The 21,785-nt window shown below is 35.1% G+C and overlaps 1 protein-coding gene across 1 annotated transcript in view; it reads left to right on the plus strand.

Moving 5' to 3' along the window:
* The window catches only part of LOC105469974 (solute carrier family 25 member 36), a 38,190-nt gene that overhangs the window by 4,697 nt on the left and 11,708 nt on the right, over nucleotides 1-21,785 (plus strand). Inside the window, exons 2-4 of the mRNA XM_011721622.3 lie at nucleotides 10,165-10,329; nucleotides 12,927-13,004; nucleotides 16,914-17,014. Of these exons, the coding sequence (XP_011719924.1) occupies nucleotides 10,165-10,329; nucleotides 12,927-13,004; nucleotides 16,914-17,014 (344 nt within the window). The remainder of the gene's footprint in view (nucleotides 1-10,164; nucleotides 10,330-12,926; nucleotides 13,005-16,913; nucleotides 17,015-21,785) is intronic.

Here is a 21,785-nt window from a genome sequence, read left to right on the forward strand (position 1 = left end):
TATATATATGATGTCATAGAGTCAGGCATGGGTAAAAGAGTCATTCAGATTTTAAAATAGACCAGTGGATTTTAATACAACAGTATGAAAAGTTTACTGGTATAGTTCAGATTCTACATTGCAACTAATCTTTAAGAACCTACCACTTGTCTGGTTTTAATATAGTACTGAAGAATATCGACAATTATCTAAAAAGGGACTGTCCTGTTTAGTAGTTGTTTTCATTAACTAGAAGGCGTTAAGTGCTATGGGAAAAAAGTGGTGCACCTTTAAGGGCTGTGGTGGGAGTGCACTCTAGTACTGAATCAAATGATGATGAATCTTACTGAGAAGATGACATTTGAGTAAAGACTTGGAAGGGAGAGAATTAGCTATACAAAAGGAACTAGCCCCAGTAAGACCCTAGTCCCAATAAGACCCTAGCCCCAGTAAGAGTGAGATAATGAGGCAGGTATGGCCAGAATGATAGAGCCTTCTTAGGCCTTTAAAGGACTGTGACCTTTTCTATTGAAATGGGAGGAGTCATCATAGAATTTTTAAAGGCTAATTGGTCTCTGTTAGACTATGCATGGGTCAGGGGCAAAAGTAGGGAGTTGATTTGGCTATTTCAGTAACCCACTTGAGTGATAATGGTGATTCAGACTAGGTTAGAAGCAATGGACATTGTGAGAAGTGGTTGAATTCTAGCTAGACTTGGAAGGTAAAGGTAATAAGATTTTTGACCTATTGAATGCAGAGTGTAGAAGAAGAGCAGAGAATAACTCCAGGGTTTTTAGTTTGGGCACCTGGAAGGGTGGAATTGCTGTCAACTGAGATGGGCAAGGTTGCAGATGGAACAGAGTTGGCGTAAGGGGAGATCAGAAGTTCCATTTTAGACATGGTAAGTTTGAGAAGTAGAGAGGTCAAAAAGCTGGTTGTTTAAGTGATTGGATGTACTAGCCTGGAGTCCAGGAAAGAGGATTGGACTAGGGATATACATTTATTAGTCATTGGAACATAAGTGGTGCCATGAGCCTAGTTGAGATCACTAAGGGAGTGAATATAGAGAAGAAGGGACCAAGAACTACGCTCTGGGGACTTCAACAAAAGAGAGCAGGAAAAGAGGAATGAGGAGAAGAGGAGGAACCAGCCAAGTAGACTTCATAGTGACCAAAAAAATATGGTATTCTGAAATCCAAATGAAGCAAATACACAAGATCTAGAAAGGAGTAAATGATCAACTATCCAATGTTGGTGTCATTTAAGATGTCTGAAAGCTGTTAACCACTGAATTTAATTGAGGACCTTTGGTGACTTTTTCAGTAATTTCCAGGGCAAGGGAGTAAAAGTCTGGTTGGAGTAGGAGAGAAATTAGAGACAACACATAGACAATTTTAAGGTTTGCTGTAAAGGGTAGCAAAGAAAGGGGGAAATTTACTTTTACTAAACCTACCACATTCTCTCAGCCTATTTTGTTCCTATAATGGATTTTTTTTTTTTATTTCTCAGTCTCGTATCCTACTATTTTTCCTTAAAATAGTAAGCACTTTGAGGCCCCCAACAAAGGCATTGCTGTTTCTTAAAAGACCTATTTGCACAGAGATTTTCGTTTTTGTTTTTTTAAACCAGTCTTGGTTACACTGTGCCTACCTTTACGAAAACCAAAAAACACTCTAAATGGTGGTAAAGACTGTACAATTGCATCTTGGGCTGCATGATACGGCTTGCTTCCATGTTTATCTAAGTTGGCTAAAATTTTGTGTGTATTACTAGTCTTGATTTTGCTTTATCGTCCAAAATAAGAATAACCTGTGAATTTTTTTCTGCATCAGAAACACTTCTTACGTTTTAAAAAATGCTGTTTTATTTTGAACCACGCATTGCTGACTTTTCATAAGTTAGTCGGGTATATAGATGACCATCGCCATTTCAAAAACTTGTATTGTTTCTTGTCTGAACATTAAAGCTTCAGAGAAAATAGTTACACAAATGTACTACCAGAGAAACAGTTTTTGGTAAGACTTCCTTAGTGATTTGCATAGAATTTCAGGGACAATCTATATTTTATTATTATTATTATTTTGAGATGGAGTTTTGCTGTTGTTGCACATGGTGGAGCGCAATGGTACAATCTTGTCTCAGTGCAACCTCCACCTCCCAGGTTCAAGCAATTCTCTTGCCTCAGCCTCCCAAGTAGCTGGGATTACAGGTGCCTGTCACCACGCCCAGATAATTTTTTGTATTTTTAGTAGAGACAGGGTTTCACCATGTTGGCCAGGCTGGTCTTGAACTCCTGACCTCAGGCGATCCACCCACCTTGGCCTCCTAAAGTGCTGGGATTTACAGGTCTGAGCTGCCGCGCCCAGTGCAGTCTACATGTTTTAAGATTGAAAAACTCCTTAGTTTGGCTAGCATTTTAAAGAAACTTCATCTTTAGTGAGTGATATTTCTTAATGTAACTAATACGCTAAGTAGAGTGTCACTACAGGCAGAAAAATAAAATATTTTATCCTATTTATCTTGCCTTATAAAGCTAAACACTGTGTACAGTTAACAAAATGAATTCTGAAGTACCTTTTTAAATAATATGCACATACAAATATCGTGGACCTCATCGGAAAATATTTTGTTCATCTGTTACCTTTCCTGTTAAAAACAAGTTTCCTGGTCCATACATGCTCAAGAGGTTAATATTGAGGACATATATCTAACAGTGCCTTGGATTTTTTCCAAGTATGGTTAGTAAAAGTCCTTTTAAAGCTAGGGGAGCCAGATCTAGTGGTTTAGCAGCTTGGGACTATCCAGTCGATGGAGTTTTATGTCTGTGTACTGTCTTAGGGATTCATGACTGGGTATGATGGCTGAAATTCATCTGCTTGCTATTCATATTCACTTAGTGAACAATTTCTTTCTCCTTTCTCTCCCATCTCCCCACCCTCAACTTTTGATTCCTGTGCTTCAATAACTAGTGTGGGAGAGCACTTTGAGGCCCCCAACAGAGGCCTTGCTCTTTCTTACAAGACCTGTTTGCACGGGTTGTTTTGTTTTGTTTTTTAAAGCAGTTTTGGTTACACTGTGCCTAGCTTCAAAAACAAACAAAAAAAACACTCTAAGTATCTTTTTGCCACTCCTTTACTCAAGAGGTCCATAAAGGCCCTTGAGGTAGCTAGATGCCCTGGCATGCTAGAATTTTTATCTTCATTATATGCACTAAGTAGAAACAACATTTGAAAGTTCTTAGACAGTTAAACTCTAAAAAGTTTGGCTTTACTAGCCTCTGCAGTATTACCTAATAGGCTAGAGATGTGTCCACATTCCAGTAAATTACTGAGATGACTTGATAAACTTACTGTACAATTTGGCAAACATGAAAATGAAATAGTTTAAAGTGTCTTATAAAATTCTTCAGTGATAACCATATTAAACAATTTTAAATATTCTATAAGATCAATACATAGCTATGTGATTATTTGACTCACCAAGTGATCTTGGCCTTCTCATATCTTTAAGATATAAGACATTTGCCTATAAAACTTTAAATGAGTGGCGATCCAGGTCATTTTGTTCCAAACATAAAGAACATGTAGTTACTTCTAATCTGGGTATACCAAGGGTATAGTGACCAGGGGTATAGTGACATTGAAAGAAACTCTTCTTTCTGAATTTTTGATGTTACAGAGTAATGAACTTACGCTCTTCTGCTACAGACTTGGCTATTCTGTCTTTGGAATTCTTTGCCAGTCAAGAAAGCACACAGAACAAACCAGTGACTGTTTTATAGAAATAACTTTGAATTGTAACTTTTTAAAAATAGTAAAGCATCCAGCCTTGAACTGTGTTATTAATAGCAAATTAAATTGGCCACACCTTGCAACTGATGTCATCCACATCACTGGATCAGAGGGAAATAAGACCAGTAATGAGTGCCTGCTTCTACTCCACCATTTTTTCTCTGTTGCTTTTTCTTTTTTTTTTTTAATTAAGTTCTAGGGTACATGTGCATAACGTGCAGGTTTGTTACATATGTATACTTGTGCCATGTTGGCGTGCTGCACCCATCAACTCGTCAGCACCCATCAACTCGTCATTTACATCAGGTATAACTCCCAATGCAATCCCTCCCCCCTCCTCCCTCCCCATGATAGGCCCCAGTGTATGATGTTCCCCTTCCGAGTCCAAGTGATCTCATTGTTCAGTTCCCACCTATGAGTGAGAACGTGCAGTGTTTGGTTTTCTGTTCTTGCCATAGTTTGCTGAGAATGATGGTTTCCAGCTGCATCCATGTCCCTACAAAGGACACAAACTCATCCTTTTTTATGGCTCTGTTGCTTTTTCTTAGTTTTCAAATTAATATATTATACATCATCTTTCTGTTGTGGTAGATAAGGCGTTAGTTATATTTTACCACTCTCTGTTTCCCCTTTCTTTACATCCTCTCAATATAAAATTTGATACAGTTTTTGTTAAATCAGTAGTCAGTGCTTACCTTATTATGACGATACAAATATTGTTTGTTCACTGCTGAGCTAAGTTTGAGTTGTCTATTATGGTGACCTTTCCTTTCTTATGAATAACTTCATTCCTCCCCGCCCCCCCACCAACCCCCATGCCACTGCCCCTGACTACCCCTGAAGTTAATAATTGCCTCCATTAAAAAACTTTTGCTTAGTTGTGTTAGTACTCATACTTGAACATTTTTTTTCATATGGTCAGCTGTGTTCATCTGTGAGTCTTTTTTTTCCTGGAGACTTCTGTCCCACTGAATTCTGTCATACTAATCCTGTCTTGCTTGGTTTTTTTTTCCAGGTCTGCCGTTTCACTATTATCTTGGGACTTCTTTCTCTGTCTTGGGTTATTCTGTTCCTGCATTTGATTCCCTCCCCACCACCATCTTCTTTTAGCTTACTCTCTTAATTTATGGAATACATTTTTTAGTTAGCTGTGTAAGAAAAGGGTATACAGTAGACAATTTCTTGAATACCTCTTTGTCCCAGATGTATAGTTTGGTTTGGTATAGAATTTTAGGATAAGTAATCTGCAGTTGTCGAGAAGCCTGATGCTAATCTGGTCACTTTTCCTCTATTTGACCTTTTTTCTTTCTGGAAGTTGAAGTCCTGGAAAGATTGCAGTAGTGCATCTTGGTGTGGATTGTTTTTGCATCCTTTGTTCCTGCTAAACCTAACCTCAGAAATGTTGAGTTTGTGTTCTTCAGAGAATTCGCCTTCTGCCTAGGAATATAGTTTTATCGTGTGTGTGTGTGTGTGTGTGTGTGTGTGTGTGTGTGTGTGTAAGGCATAGGGAGACACTGGGCATCCTACCTTTGTCATACAGCCTGTGTGGCAGCAGCCAGTCCTTCTGTTTTCAGTTCTTTGCCTTAATTCCCTCTTGAATACTTGGTGCCCTTAATCATTAGGCCTCCCAGGGATTCTGCAGGGCAAAACCCTGCTGCTTTTTGGTATTTCCCTCTGCAAGCCTTTCTTCCTCTTTACTAAGTTGTCTTTCCCATTTGCCTCATTGGTTGAAAACTTGCAGCTGCCGATTTCTCTGGGGCTTTCTGTTCTTCTGGTGTATTTCTTTAGACAGTGATATTTTTGACATGGAGAAAAGATAAATCTAATGTAGTTCATCCCAACTTTATTGAAGCAATGGTTTTGTTCTCTACATCAATTCTGATTTCAGTGTGCATAATAATTATTTTTTAAATTGCAGCAAGAGAAATACCAGAGTGTCACCCCTACACTACACATCTGTTGCATTCTATAATGTAAAACTGCTTCAGGACAACCTAGTGCTTGTGTATCTACCCACTTATGCCACCCCCACCTCTCTACAATTTACTTACTTATTTGTTTGAGGTGGAGTCTCGCTCTGTCACCCAGGCTGGAGTGTGCAGTGGTGCAATCTCAGCTCACTGCAACTTGCACCTCCCAGGTACAAACAATCCTCCCACCTCAGACTCCCGAGTAACTAGGATTACAGGTGTGCACCACCATGCCCGAGTAATTTTGTGTGTGTGTGTATTTTCAGTAGAGGTGGTGTTTCACCATGTTGGCCAGGCTGGTCTCGAACTCCTGACCTCAGGTGATCCACCTATCTCGGCCTTCCACAGTGCTAGGATTACAGGCATGAGCCACCATGCCTAGTCTCTTTTTTTTTTTTTTTTTTTTTTTTTTTTTGTTAAAGAGACAGAGTCTCACTGTGTTGCTTAGGCTGGTTTCAAACTCCTGGACTCAAGTGATCCTACCACCTCAGCCTCTAAAAGGGGCTGGAATTACAGGCATCAGCCACCATGCCTGACCAGTTCAGATTCTCATGTGTTTTACTTCTGAAGTGTTTTTTAAATATCATAGTATTTACCTTGTCTGTTGGTCTGGCCACAACATATTCATAATACTTCTATTACAAAATTTCATAGTTACTATTATCAGTAATAGAAATACATAACTATATAGCTGCTATTTATTGAGTACTTTTTATGTGCCACTTTACAAAATGCTTTATGTGGATTATATTATCTTTACAGCAAGCGTGTGAGGCACAGGTGTTGTTTTTACCGTTGTTGCTTTGTTTTTGCTGTTTAATATTTATTTTCTTGGAACCAGGAATGACTGGGTAGGAATCATGGCTTTATGTGCTCATGTTGCTTTTTGTTTGTTTTCGTTTTAATTATAGAAGTAATTCATGTTCATTGAATACATTTTTTAGAAGTTATTCATATTCAACAATACTCTTTCTTAGGTTTTACAGAATATAAAATCAAAACATGTGCATATTTATTATAGATTTTGGGCCTGTTTGTGGGTTTTATGCTCAACAAATTTACAAAGTAAATAAACTAAACTGCTAAAAAGAAATCAGGCAAAGACAAATTGAAATTACTATGGTTTGCCATAATAGATCACTGTTGTAGTGTGAATATGGTATGGACCAACCCACAGGTTCTTGAGTTCTGCATTGCATATACTCAGAGTATACTGTGTGATGATGACTCATGTCTTTTACCACTTAACTCTCAACTCTTATCGTAAGTAAATTAATGGCTTCTATTTAAGATTCTCCTTGTGGCCTTACATATAATGAGGTTTTAAGACTATTTCATGGCTGTTTGAAAATATCTTTTCCTTGTTTATTGAGTATTGAGGTTTCTAAGTTCTACTTAATTTTGTTTCAGATTTGCTATAATCCTACTACTTTTTGTCTAATTTTGTTGAAATCTGACCATATAATTGTGGTTTCGACATTTTTTGGGGGGAGGTTAAATTTTTTTAACTGCCTATTTAAAGCTATGAGTGGAATTTTTTTTTGAAATATTAAGCTTATTTATGATTGAATGTTTCACATAATATAAATGTATTCAGCCCCAGATAGTTCATATATTAAGAATTCCTACTAGTTTTCACATATTTTTCAAATCAGATTTGTCAATGTATCGTTTACGTACAGTAAAATCTACGCTTTGTTAAATGTGTACAGTTTATTGACTTTTGGCAGATTTATAAAGTCTGTAGTCCCAGCTGCTAGGGAGGCTGAAGCAGGAGGATTGCTTGGACCCAGGAGTTCAAGGCTACAGTGAGCTATGATCATGCCACTGCACTCCAGCCTTGGTGACAGAGCAAGACCCTATGCACTCCAGCCTTGGTGACACAGCAAGACCCTATCTCAAAAAAAAAAAAAAAAAAAGGATATTGAACATTTTTTGTTATTCCAAGAATTCCCCCATACTCCTTGCAGTCACTTTCTTCCCTCTCCTCTACCCCTTGGAAACCACTGATCTCATTTCTGTTTGTCTCATTTTGCCTTTTCTAGAATATCATAAAAATGTTTGCTTAAGTAGAGATAATTTTTTAATGTCAAAAATAAAAGCCTTTTGTGCCTAGCTTTTTCAGTTAGCATAATGCTTTTGAGATTTTTTTTACTGCAGAGTAGTATTCCATGGTATAGGTGTATCACATCTTGCTTCCACTAGTTGATGGACATTTGGGTTGTTCCTGGTTTTTAGCTATTAATAAGTATAGCTATTATAAACATTCATGAACAAGTCTTTTTGTGGACATACCTGTTCATTTCTCTTGGGTCAGTACCCACAAGTGAGATAGGGTTGTGTGGCAGTTTTATGTTTATCTCTGTAAGAAACTGACAAACTGCTTTCTAAAATGTCTGTACCATTTTTAATTCCCACCAGTAGTGTAAGAGATTTCCAGTTGTTCAGCAGTTGGCTGTTGATCAGTCTTTTTAATTTTAGCCATTAATAGATGGGCAGTGGTATCTTATAATGGATCTACTTTGCTTTTCCCTGATGACAAAGGATTTTGAGAATTCTATGTATTTATTTGCATCTATATATCACTATCTGTTAAATCTCTTACTGAATTACGTGGTTTTGTTCCTGATTATAAGCACTTTTGCAGGTAATGATTTGCAAATATTTGTTCTCAGTCTGTGGCTTTCATTTTCTTCTGTTTCTTTCATTATCTTAGCAGTTTTAGTTTCTTTCAGAGTATAAGTTTTTAGTTTTGGTAAGGTCCAGTTTTTCAGTTTTTTTTCTTTAATTTGTGCTTCTGTTGATCTCCATGTAAGAAGTCTGTGCCTAACACAAAGTTAAAAGATTTTTTTCCAGATGTTTTTTTTCTAGATGTTTTATAGTTTCATCATTTTAAACTTAGGTCTATGATCCATTTTGAGTTAATTTTAAAATGTAGTGTGAGGTAAGGGTTACGTTTTTTATTTTACGTATGAGTGTTATCTTTTAATAGTTTTGTTGCATAAGTTTTTCATTCATTAGTTGCATAGTTTGGTTTTATCTTATTTTCTTGGTGGCATATACTAATAAATCAATATGACATATTTTTGTCTTTTAAAATTTCTTTTAAATTCTATTTGGAGTGATACTAACATTGCCATGCCTGCTTTCCTTTTTATATATATGTGTGTGTGTTTTTTTTTTTTTAATTGTGGAGGTAGAATTGTTTAGTGTTTTATTGAATAGGTTGCTTTTCTTTTTCTTTTAATGCCCATTTTGAAGGTCCATGTTAACCTGACTCAACTAGCTTTTCTCTTTGACCGCACTAAGAGCTTTTCTGAGCGATTTTCCTTTTTGGTTAGAAAGCAGTTCTAAAGGCTTCACTTGGTAGCTATTAATGTTTTAAGAGGAAATTACTTTCTACTCTTGTATTTTAAAATAATAAACTAATAATTACTCAGCCTATATCTTACATACCTTTTAAACAGTTTGATGTCATTAAGAGCTTTTGTTCTTATGGTTCTGGTGATCCATCCTTTTATTTATGTTGGATTATTCTAACAACCCTACCTACATTGCACAGATTTCCATGTGTAGGCCTGACAGACATTAATTGTGAGACTCAAATGCCAATTTTTTTCTCTTTTGAGACAGGGTCTCACTCTGTTGCCCAGGCTAGAGTGCAGTGGCGTGATCATATTCACTGTAGTCCTGAACTCCTATGCTCGAGCACTTTTCCCACCTCAGCCTCCCGAGTAGCTAGGACTACATGCATACCCCACCACACCTGGCTAATTTTTTAAACAAATTTTTTGTAAAGTGGGGTCTGGCTATGTTGCCCAGGCTGATGTCAAACTGTCCTCAAACCATCCTTCTGCCTCCTCCCAAAGCTCTGGGATTACATGTGTGAGCCATGCCCTCAAATGCTGTATTTTTTTGTAGATGAAATACTTTTGAATATTTGGGTATCTAACATAAGAGAACTATATATGTTTAAATATCAGTGAGTTCTTTCTTAATGCTCAGAAGACCATTTCTTCAGTTTGAAAGGACAGGAGTTTGAAAGACAGGATATACCTCAAAGAATGGCCTAGATTTTAACGGAGCCACAAGTTATCTATACATGAGTACTAAATCAAACCTTAGGACAGTATTGAAAGCCATGATGTGACTTACCAGTACAATTTTAGTAACAGCACCTATCGGTTGAAGTCATGAGCAATTATTCTTGCCAGATAGTTATTAAGCTGTGTTCATTTTAGTTACTGAAGATGTTTGTATGTAATCAAATAATGGAATCTCTTAAAAATTTAACATCTAACATAAAAAATTATAAATTTTAGTATGTTGGCAAAGCTCCAGGTACCCATGAGGGTTACAGCTCTGGGCATATGTACTAACTTATGAATCAAGTAGATGAGCTTTGTTCTTTTTTTTTTTTTTAGATGTGGTGGTACAGTGGGAGCTATTCTGACATGTCCACTGGAAGTTGTAAAAACACGACTGCAGTCATCTTCTGTGACGCTTTATATTTCTGAAGTTCACCTGAACACCATGGCTGGAGCCAGTGTCAACCGAATAGTGTCTCCTGGACCTCTTCATTGCCTAAAGTGAGAGCATAGTATTCAGCAGTCTTTTTTAGTTTGCGTTAGTGATTTCCAGATGTTTGTTTACTTATATTCTGCGACATTTAAAATGATTCTTTATAAACCTATTTACAGAAGTTACTCTGAATTGTACTCATAAGGAATGGTAATCCCTAATGGAGAAGAATAGTTAGATAAGATAAAGTGTAATTTTATTTCCAAATCATGTGTATTTAGAATATTTCTACATTTATCCAGTGGATTTTTTTCTAACGCTATTGTAAGAATTTTATTTTGGATTATTCATTTACTTTTGAAATGTGATAATGTTTAATGCTAACTCCTTTCGTGTATGTTTTTAATGTTCCAAGTACTCTCACAAGTAAGTACATCCAATTAACGACAATCTGTGATTTTTATGTAACCTAAGTACAACTGAGACAGCAGAGTTCTAATGCTATTCAGGATTTGTTTAACATTTCCTGATGGTTTGGAAAAGATTTGTTTTTACATTTTGCCATACTTCATTATGTTGCCATTGGATTTGAAATTTCAAAACTATTAAAATCAGGTTTTGCATGTTTTTACTCGTAAATAACTGAATGCCTTTGTGTCTGCCTTATCAGCTCACTGTTTGAACTTAGTTCAGTAGTGTTTATTTTGTAATAGCAAATAAACTCATTCTGTGTATTTACATTTGTTACTAAAAGGTTTCATCAGCCTTTTCTTTTTTCAAACTTGTTTACATAAGTACATGAATAGGTAGAATAAAATTGATAACAGTTTTGGATTAAAATGCCGTAATTGGGCCAGGCGTGGTGGCTCACGCCCATAATCCCAGCACTTTGGGAGGCCGAGGTGGGTGGATCATCTGAGGTCAGGAGTTCGAGACCAGCCTGGCCAACATGGTGAAAAAGAAAAAAAATGCTATAGTTACAGATAAATATTTCTATCTGATTTATAATAGGAAAAGTATTTTAATACCATGATTTTGATATTTACTACCACAGATTGCCTCCCCTTAAAATTCTTCTTTTGACCTCTGTGATAATACTTTTTAATTCTCTTTTTCCGTGGTTTTGCCTTCTCTTCACAGGAACTTTAGTAATCCTTCTGGGCTGTGTTTTAGTTTCTCAGTTTTTCAGGCCCTCTTTTAAGCTCTTCATATATTAATTTACTTAATTCTCACAGTAACCAGTAGAAGGGTACTGTTTTTGTTTTGTTTTGTTTTGTTTTACTGCTGATGAAACTAAGTATGAGAGAAAAGTTATTTCAGGGTCTTAGAGTTATTCATTACCAACATTGAGCTTCATATCTTGAGAAGTCTGGCCGCTCAATTCAGGCCTTAATTAACCATTAGACCCAACTACCTTTAAAGAGGTAAGCAGATTGATGCTTGAGAACTACTTGGCCTAGTCTGTTAACTCTGAATTAAAATACCTACTCTTCAGTTTCTGTTCCTTCTCACGGCCAAAACTTCATTTCATAACTTACTCCAAAAAAGCCTTCTGTGACTTACACCTGGCTCTGTTCCTTTCTCTGCTGGGCATATATGTATCTAGGTTGTATGGTATTTGCTTGTTAATATGGTCTGTTAATTTATTTGTTTTGTTGTAATTCTTTTTACCAAAACAGAACAGCAAATTCCACAGTGTCAGGGTCCTCGCCTTCTTTTTTCTATCTACTTACTTTTTCTACTTATAAACAGCTAATTATACAGTTAAATACTCAGTATAGCAACTGTTAACTGAGTGGCAGGAGAAATAACAGGCCAACCATTCTGGTACCTTAAAGGACATTAGGGTGATAGGTTCTGCTACAGCATTTCAATGAAATGGGGATGAGATAATACTGCAATACTAAGAAGTATTGTCCAATATTGAGTAAAAGACCTGAAAATTAGGAAGGAACTACATTTCTAGTTGGCAAGTAGTTATTAAGCTTTCAATTTGCTGGTAAAGATAGTAAAGTTAAGGAAATCAAAGATAAGAGTAGCATGATCATATGAAAATAATGTAGAACTCTTTATCTTTGTGTCTTAATCTTTCAGGAAAGAATCTGAACAGATTTTTTAATCACTACTAGTAAATCTATTATCAGTCTGCAACAATTTATGCTATGTCATGAAAAAAACAATGTTTTGTGTTTTGTTGTGTTTCTTCTTTTTCTTTTATTATTATTATTTTTTTTTTTTTGGAGACGGCGTTTTACTCTGTCTCTAGGCTGGAGGACAGTGGCACAATCTTGGCTCACTGCAACCTCCGCCTTCCAAGTTCAAGCGATTCTCCTACCCCAGCCTCCTGAGTAGCTGTGATTACAGGCATGCACCACCATGCCCAGCTAATTTCTGTGTTTTTTATTAGCAACGAGGTTTCACTGTGTTGGCCAGACTGGTCTTGAACTCCTGGCCTCAAGGAATCTGCCTGCCTCAGTGTCCAAAGTGCTGAAATTACAGGCATAAGCCACCGTGCCTGGCCACAAATTTTTAATAAATAAGGAAAACCAGAGAAGCATAACATAATACAAATATACTGGATTTAGACTCTAACTTTATTTATACAAAGTAAATAAAGTACCAGACTTTGAAGGATATTTCTAATAGAATGTTTTTTCTCTTTCAGGTTGATCTTGGAAAAAGAAGGGCCACGTTCCTTGTTTAGAGGATTAGGCCCCAATTTAGTGGGGGTAGCCCCTTCCAGGTAAAAAAAAAAAAAAAAAATTGTTTACAGTTAAGCAAATTATGGCAATCTCTTTTGTTTCAGCACACCTGGATTTAATCATTTATAGATACAGTTAAATTTATAAATGTGGTTTTCAGTGTTTATGGGAAGTTAAAATACTTAATTTTCTTTTTAAGAATTTCAGGTGCTAGCCAGAACAAATTTATATAATAATGTTTGGTGGTAGGAAATGGTACTGGATATTTTGAAGACTAACAGTATTTCAGTGCTATTAGAAATTAACAGTAGTAATATAAATACAAAGGCTATGTTTCATAATATAAGGGAGAAGGTATAGTATTTGCATTAAATTATTGATAGTCTTATACTGGGGAAAATAATAAAGTATCGCTTATTATAGCTAGAAGTTTAAGGAACACTGTATTTATAGATAAGAGTTTTAAATGTTAAAATTCTGTAAACGGACCTGAGATTTTTTGGGGGAGATGTTGTAATCAAAGTTGAAAATTATGAATATATTATATATCTTTATATTGCATTGACTAGGAGATGTAAAATTAGTAATATTTGCAAGATAAATCTGGAAATACCCTCATAGCTAGTGGCAGTATATTGAGTCTTCTGGGGAGATGCTTATGCTCTCATCTGACCATAGGAGTTAGAAGAATTTGGGGCTGCAGAATTGAAAATCTACACAGGGCTAAGGCTGTAAAATACTCCTGATATTTTGAGATAAGTGCTTGGTAGATTTCTGAGTTTAACTAAACCAGCTTTTGCATCTTGAAAAATTTTGACTCTAAGAAAGGTAAGCATTCTTTTAAACAAATATTTTCCTTGGACCAAAAGGCATTTAGGGTATCTTGAATTTTTCTGCTTTTCATAGCTATCCTGCTCTGCACTCCACCTGAAGTTAGTGTTCCTTTCTCCCTTTCCACATAGAAATCAAACTTCAAAGAAACAAGATAGAAAAGTAGAACCAAAGGACTAGGAAGGATGTCAGGGCTTAGAACAGGGTTGAAGAAAGGGACAAAAAGTCTAAAAACCTGAGAATTTGTGTATCGTTGAAGGGCAGTAAGTGATGTACATGGCCTTTACCATAATAAAAAGGAAGCTATTCAAGGAAGATGCTGAAGAGATGTCAGGGTGATAATGATAAAGAACTGTGGTGTAACTGGTATCAGTAACCATCCAAAAGGATGGGCATGGCACCATGTGTATAAAGAACTATGGTGTAACTGGTATCAGTAACCATCCAAAAGGATGGACATGGCACCATGTGTAGGTGCAAAGGACCGCATAGTAAGATCATTGTGAAGCAGTTTTTATGCAGAGTCAAAAGACAAAGAACAAGCAAAGGAACTAATAACTAAAGGAGCAGCCAAAGGAACTAGCAGTAAGAAAAGAGAAGATCTGGAACTCTTAAAACTAAGTCATTTTTTGGCTTATGGGACAAACCAAACAGATAGAATGGTTCTGTTACCTATTAAGGAAGCCAGAGGACATGAAAACATCACTTCGTCATTTTTCTCTGACACCATTGCATCTTAGATTGTTAACCTCTTCCACGACAGAACACGGTACAAAGTTCATATTTAGAGTGAAAATGCTTTCTGTATCCAAACCATGTACCAGATCCATGTCTTGTTATTTATTAGGTTTCAACTTTTTATGGGTTCTTTTCTCTCTTTAAGAAAATATCCAAAATTGCATCCTAATTATAAAAAAAGTTAAAAGAAAAAACACCAAATGCAATGGCTCATGCCTATAATCCATCTTCTTGGGAGGCTGAGGTGGGAAGATCACGTGAGACCAGGAATTCAAAACCAGCCTGGGCAACATAGCAAGACTCTATCTCGTAAAACAAAAACAACAAAAAAAGTATAGCGTAAAGTTTCTACCCTAAACACATCATCTCTCATCCTGTGTACCTTCCCAAACACACTTCTCGTAGATAACCACCATTAATAGACAGTTCCTGTATATTCTTCCAGTAATTTTTCTGGGTTATCATATACATAAAAACATGTATACTTAATATTTATTATGCTTTACATAAACTGAATCATACTAAATGTTTAACCTAATTTAACTTGAAGTTTTTCCATGGATAATATGTAGGGGTTTTTTTTAATTGTATAGTATTCCATCATTAATAAACATTTGCTTATTATACATTTAGATTATTTTTAGATTTTCACTGTATAAACAATGGTTCAGTAAACATACCTCAACCTTTATCTTTGAACACTAGGAAGTATTTTTTTTAGGATGGTTACCTAAAATTAGAATTTCTGAATAAAAGGGCATATGCTATTTAAGACTAGTGAATATTACTAAATTACCTTAGTATAAAAAGGCATACTGGATTTTTATCCCTTATCCATAGCCTTACCAATGCTGGCTACTGTCCATCTTTTTTTAATACTTACCAAATGGACTGAAAGGAATTTTTCACTGTTTTAATACATATTTATTTAATTTTTGGTATAGTCATACTTTCTTGTAATTTGTCATTTGTCTATCCTGTGAATTGCCTATATATATTTCATGGCCATTTTCTCATTAGGATTTCTTTTTTTTTTTTTTTTTTTTTTTTTTTTGGAGACGGAGTCTCTCTCTGTCGCCCAGGCTGGAATGCAGTGGCCGGATCTCAGCTCACTGCAAGCTCCGCCTCCCGGGTTTACGCCATTCTCCTGCCTCAGCCTCCCGAGTAGCTGGGACTACAGGCGCCCGCCACCTCGCCCGGCTAGTTTTTTGTATTTTTTAGTAGAAACGGGGTTTCACCGTGTTAGCCAGGATGGTCTCCATCTCCTGACCTCGTGATCCGCCCGTCTCGGCCTCCCAAAGTGCTGGGATTACAGGCTTGAGCCACCGCGCCAGGCATAGGATTTCTTTTATTCTTACTGATTTCTAGAAATGCATTGTTTATTCCTTTTCCCAACTTGGCATCAAGTGTATCTTATGTTTTTCCTTCTCATAAAGTACGATATTTCATTTTAAGTTATGTTAATTTTCCTTTTTTCTTAAGCACATTAATAAAGGTACAACAGTGAAATTCTCATTTGTATTTGTCTACTCTGATTCTTATTGGATGAGTAATCATCCAGTAAGATGGGGAAATAACAGGATGTTTCATACAGCAAGCAAATAATTCAAAACATGGGAAGTTAACATAGAGGAGGTAGTGGGGATGCATAAAATCATAGTAAGTTAACAATGAGGGAACTAATTAAATTTCACTCAGTGTTTACAAACACTGGAAAACATTCTAACCTGATGGGTCTGATTTCTTTTGTTGGAATTGTTTTGTCTGTTTAAGGATAATGTGAATTACAGTGTGTGTACTATGAATTAGAATATACCACAGTATCTTAAAATTGTTTAGCATATATTTTAATCATTTGGATCTGCTTCACCCTCTTCTCCCCATGAAAAAAAATTGTTAAGTGCTCATGCCATATCTACTTATCTCCAATAACTATATTTACTTTAGCCTTAGCACTGCACCGGCCTTACAGCCTTATTCATTCATTTAGTTTCTAAACATCAAAATCTTAAATACTTTTTGTTTAAATTAGTTGTTATTTTGTTTTTATTTTCTTTTTTAAAAATTTCATTTTTTCTTTTTATCTTTTTGGATACCAAGTTTTAGTGAGTTAAGTGGCTGTCAGAGTATTGGACAGGGGTCTGTTTGAGGATGAATGGTAGGAACTTTACATTTGATACTGTCTTACTTTAATGAGTCAATACAAAAAGTACTTCATAGTATTTATGAAAAGTGTATATATCTAATGTTACATGAGAATGTGGCTAGGACTTTGTTTATGGTTTTTAAATTTCTGCATTCTAAAATTATGAAGATCAATTTATATGTAAGTCTTATGCATTAAGAACATGCTTATTGATAAATCTAAATCTCTATTTTAGAGCAATATACTTTGCTGCTTATTCAAACTGCAAGGAAAAGTTGAATGATGTATTTGATCCTGATTCTACCCAAGTACACATGATTTCAGCGGCAATGGCAGGTATGAATGTATAATATTAAAAAACAAAAAACTTCTTGAAACCTAGAGGCTTAATATTAATTATAAGTTTGTAGTGAGAAGTTGATGATTTATGTGCTTTTCATTGATTAGATGATTTTTACATTTATCCATGTAAACCAAATTAGGTATATGTAAAATCTGTCATCAGTTGACGTTTTTGTAGTTAGGAGTTTCCATGCTAGGGTACAAGTAATATATTTATATTGCCTTGTGTAGTCCACTGAATGTTTAGTGATCATTGTTAACAGTTTTAAGAATCCAACCATAATTACACTGTAAATAAGTTACAGAGCTGTGTTTTACTCTTCTCTCCTCAATTTCTGTTAGTGTCTTTTCCCTTTTTGCTGCATGTTTTGGCTTCTGTCTGAAATGTGTCGGCAATTCTTGGTAAAGTATTCATTTTGTCCTGTGCTCAAATGCTGAAATTTTTGTGAGTGATGATAATTCAGTTACCATGTGTATTTTTTAAAATTGTTTATTCTACATAATTTACACTAGATAGCTCCTGAAATTTAGACACTGGCTATGTGTACATGCTTACTATAGAAATGTTTCCAGGAACTCTCTCTTTCTGTCATCACTGATAAGTATATATGATTCTGAATTAAAACAACAAGTTTTAGGTCTTTATACTGCCATAAAGATAAACAGTTGGTTTGACCAATCTGGTTCTGGAATCATTTGCTGCTATGCATGTTGGACAAAGCCATGAACTTTGGTTTTCCATAGAAAATTCTCCCTAATATCTGAGATTTATTGCATATTTACTCATATCTCAGATTTTCAAATTATGCTGTAACTTTATAAACTGTAGCTGCTTTCATCAGCTATTGATCAATAAATTGAGTGTCAATTATGCGCTTAATAATAAGTGCCCTAAACTGTTAAACACTTTTGGTTTAGAAATAAATTGAATCAATTTGACCTATATACTTCATGAAGTAAGTAAGTTTGAAATACAAATTTCTGAAAGGTCAATAGCCCTTATCATATTACAAATTGTTTCTAAGACTTTTTGTATTTAGTAATTGTCGATTGACTCACTGAAGCTTTAAAACTGGAAGGGACAATCTAAAGGTCAAAAGAGTGAAATACAATCATTTACCAATAAGGAGACCTTGGGCAAATTCTGTAATTTATGTGAACCTCTGTTAGCTTACCCATGGAATGAGTCAAGTGGTCTACATAGATTTGGATTTTGAGAATCAGTTCTTTCATTTAGTGTCATAGAGATTATCTTGTTACAATTAGAATTTTTTTAATGTAATTTTTACAGATGTTGAATATTAATAGATAGAATTTTTCCCCTATGAATTTGGATGTAAGGTAAAGGTTGGTGGCCAGTGACAAACCTTATAACCACTCTATCAGGTTCTTTAAAAATACATTTCTGAATTACCAGTGATTATGATTTTGGCTTATAACCTCAGATAATTATAAAGAAATATTAATCTTATTTGAAAGAATTGGAATCTAGAAAGTTAGATGAGCGGTCATTTTAAGTTGATTTTTTTTTTTTTTCTTTTTTTTTTTTTGAAACGGAGTCTCGCTCTCTCCCAGGCTGGAGTGCAGTGGCGTGATCTCTGCTCACTGCAAGCTCCGCCTTCCGGATTCCCGCCATTCTCCTGCCTCAGCCTCCCGAGGAGCTGGGACTACAGGCACTCGCCACTGCGCCTGGCTAATTTTTTGAATTTTTTTTAGTAGAGACGGAGTTTCACTGTGTTAGCCAGGATGATCTCGATCTCCTGACCTCATGATCCGCCGGTCTCGGACTCCCAAAGTGCTGGGATTACAGGCCTGAGCCACCGCTCCCGGCCTTAAGTTGGTGTTTGTTATATCAATATAGCAAATGTAGAGGTTCAGAATATATTTCCACTGGAACATCTTATTTCATTAGATTATCTCATCAGAATTTATTACTGTATTTGTATCACATTGCAAAGAATTTCAGTAGAATTGTCACTTTGCACTTTTTTCTCAAATGTTTACGAATGTTAACATGTAGTTCGTTTTTATCTATACATTGATACCATTTCCCAACTTGAATTCCTCGAGTTTTGGTAAACTTATAGTCTCATACTTGTTCAGAGGTTATTGCACTGTACACTTATTGTGTAGAAAATACTGCTTGAATTTGTTCGCAGTTACATTGTTCTGAGAACTGTGCTTTCAGAGCTTCTGTGCACTATTAATGAGCATTAACATCTAGCTTTGCAGTTTTATTCATAACTATATGGTTGGTAAAACTGAATGGTCCAATGCAGACTCATTGAAGTAGCCTTTTGCCCCCTTTGTTCTTGAAATAATCTAGACCAGATTACTCTGGGGTTTTTTTTAGGATTATTTTTATAGGTCTAAACATGAATGATTTGGGGGTATGAAGTAAAGATAGTTCTGTGAAAAATCATTTTCAGCTGTCTATTCAAGGGAAAAAATGCTAACCTTGTCGCTTTAGTACACAAAAACACACTAAAATGGACCATTAATGATACTGCCTGCAAGATTTTAACACACCAGATAGCACACACATTAAGGATTTATAAGGCACTGTACATTATTTTTATTCCAAGTGACCTCTCAATTCATTTTCATTTTGCATTTTATCCATATGAACTCATGTTTAGATACTAAAAATTTATTTTATTAAAAGGACAGTTTAAAGTGGGTCTTTTTGTTGTAGTGCATACTATAAGAATGTGTAAGCCTCTAAAATTGAGCTGTACATTTTCATGCATTAAAAATTTTTTTCAGTTGTGAGGATATTTAATCAAATTAAATAATGTTGACCCTTAATATTTTGCCTGCCTTTTTTTTCTCTTACACATGACCTTTGACAGACTCAGTATATCTCAGCTATTGAGGGTATCTGTTTTGTTGCCTGTATATTTTGTTTAAATTAACTTGTATATTCCTCTGTATACACCTAGGCACAGATGTATGCAAAAAAATTTATTAAATTACTTCTTTCTTTATAGTAATTCCCAATTTTTAAAAGATTTTATCTGGCATGTTTATACTTTTATATAGAACATTATAAATGTAAAGGAAATGAATTCTGATTTTGATTGGATTATATATTCATACAGTTCTCAATTTTTAAAATACTAGTAATGTAATCATTGAAAGTTTCCTACATACGTAGTGGGTTTTATTTGCTTACAGCATACACTGTTATTTTTCAATTTATGTTTTTCTATTAGACTTAAACTTCATTATAATAAAGGCTTTTACTCATTAAATACAGGTATTGTCTTGCATTTATGAAATATTTTTGAACAATATTTTATTTGTCCATGGCAGTTAATTCAGCCAGATGGATGGTTGGACAGATGTTTTGTGTGTTTGTGTGTAAACATTCTTCCTGTTTTTTGTTTTGTAGAACACAAGAAATTAAATACAAAATAATGCAAAATATTTCATAAGTATGGATGTGCAATATTACTGGCCATAGTGCAAAAGGTGAAAGGTACTATTGTAGCAATGTATACTTTATTTTATTAAAAATTTATATAAATAGCTCCAAAATGAAGTTACTTGAATATTGGGTTTTTTTTTTTTTTTTTTAAAGATTTACTAAGTAGGCTGATTGTTAAAGAATAGAAATTGTGTTTTCACCTCCTTAATCATAATAGATAATAGTGGTAGGAAAATGGGAGATGATGATCCCCTGTAAATATTCCCTTTTGACAAGGTTAGCATTTTTTCTTTAAGGCAGAATTGATCTTCTTTTAGGTAAGTATTTAGATTCTGAAACTGCTGCAGATGGCAGGATTTTCAGTACTCGGTACATTTTTTTAAATGGCCCATTTTGATATTCCTTTCTTTTTTTTAAACTTAAAATTTTCAAAAAAGTTAGATCTCACAGTAAATATTTCTCAAATCCTTCCAATGGGATTCAATTTGTACACATGTTTCTGATGAGGTCACTGCTTGTTGTTATGATACAGAAAAGCCTGTGTCTATTTTAGGCATTTACTGTACATTTCTCCCGAGAAAAGAGTGAGATCGTGTCATCTCATGCTCCCCATCCGCAGGTCACTTCCTGTAGAAATATGGACTAACTTAAACCTCGTGAGTACTGATCTGAGCATCTCTTGCAGCCTGTAGTATAAGAAACGCACCCTGGGATTTTATAATAGCTGTGGAATTAGGAGGCGGGAAATTAACTTTTATTTCCTGAATTTGTGTGTGCATTGCGTATTTTATAAAGGCTAAGTCTGATTCCTTTATAATATTCCTTCTAGAAGGAAGAATGAGGTATTTTTCAGTCGTCATGTAATAAAAGCCTGGGGTCTTCAGCTTGGCGGTAACAGCCTTGACCTCCAAAGAATGTGATAACAATATATAGCTGTAAATGGTATTATACTGTCTTAAAAGTTTTAGATAAAATCACAGTTCTCTTTGCTTAGTATAACATATTTAAAAGCCTGATACAATGCTTTCCATTCTTTTTTGTCTGTTGATACTTGGCTTTCTTAGAACTCTTTTGCAAAAAAAAAAAAAAATTAATATCATTACTTTGCAAATAAATGCAGGATAAGAATATATGGGATCTTAGCTGTTTTAGTTTTAATTACTTTTAAAAGTGGTGTTAATACATTTAGGTTAGGTGGGCTTTGTTCTTACAGAAGTTAGTTGAAATAAAAAGTACCGAAAACGCAACACTACAGGTATCACTCACTTAATGAAATCAACATTTTCAGCAAGTTTAAGCAGAATTTTTCTGTTAATCTGGTTTTTAATTGGTCGA

The sequence above is a fragment of the Macaca nemestrina genome, chromosome 2 (assembly GCF_043159975.1).
Source record: "Macaca nemestrina isolate mMacNem1 chromosome 2, mMacNem.hap1, whole genome shotgun sequence".
NCBI classification, from domain to species: domain Eukaryota; kingdom Metazoa; phylum Chordata; class Mammalia; order Primates; family Cercopithecidae; genus Macaca; species Macaca nemestrina.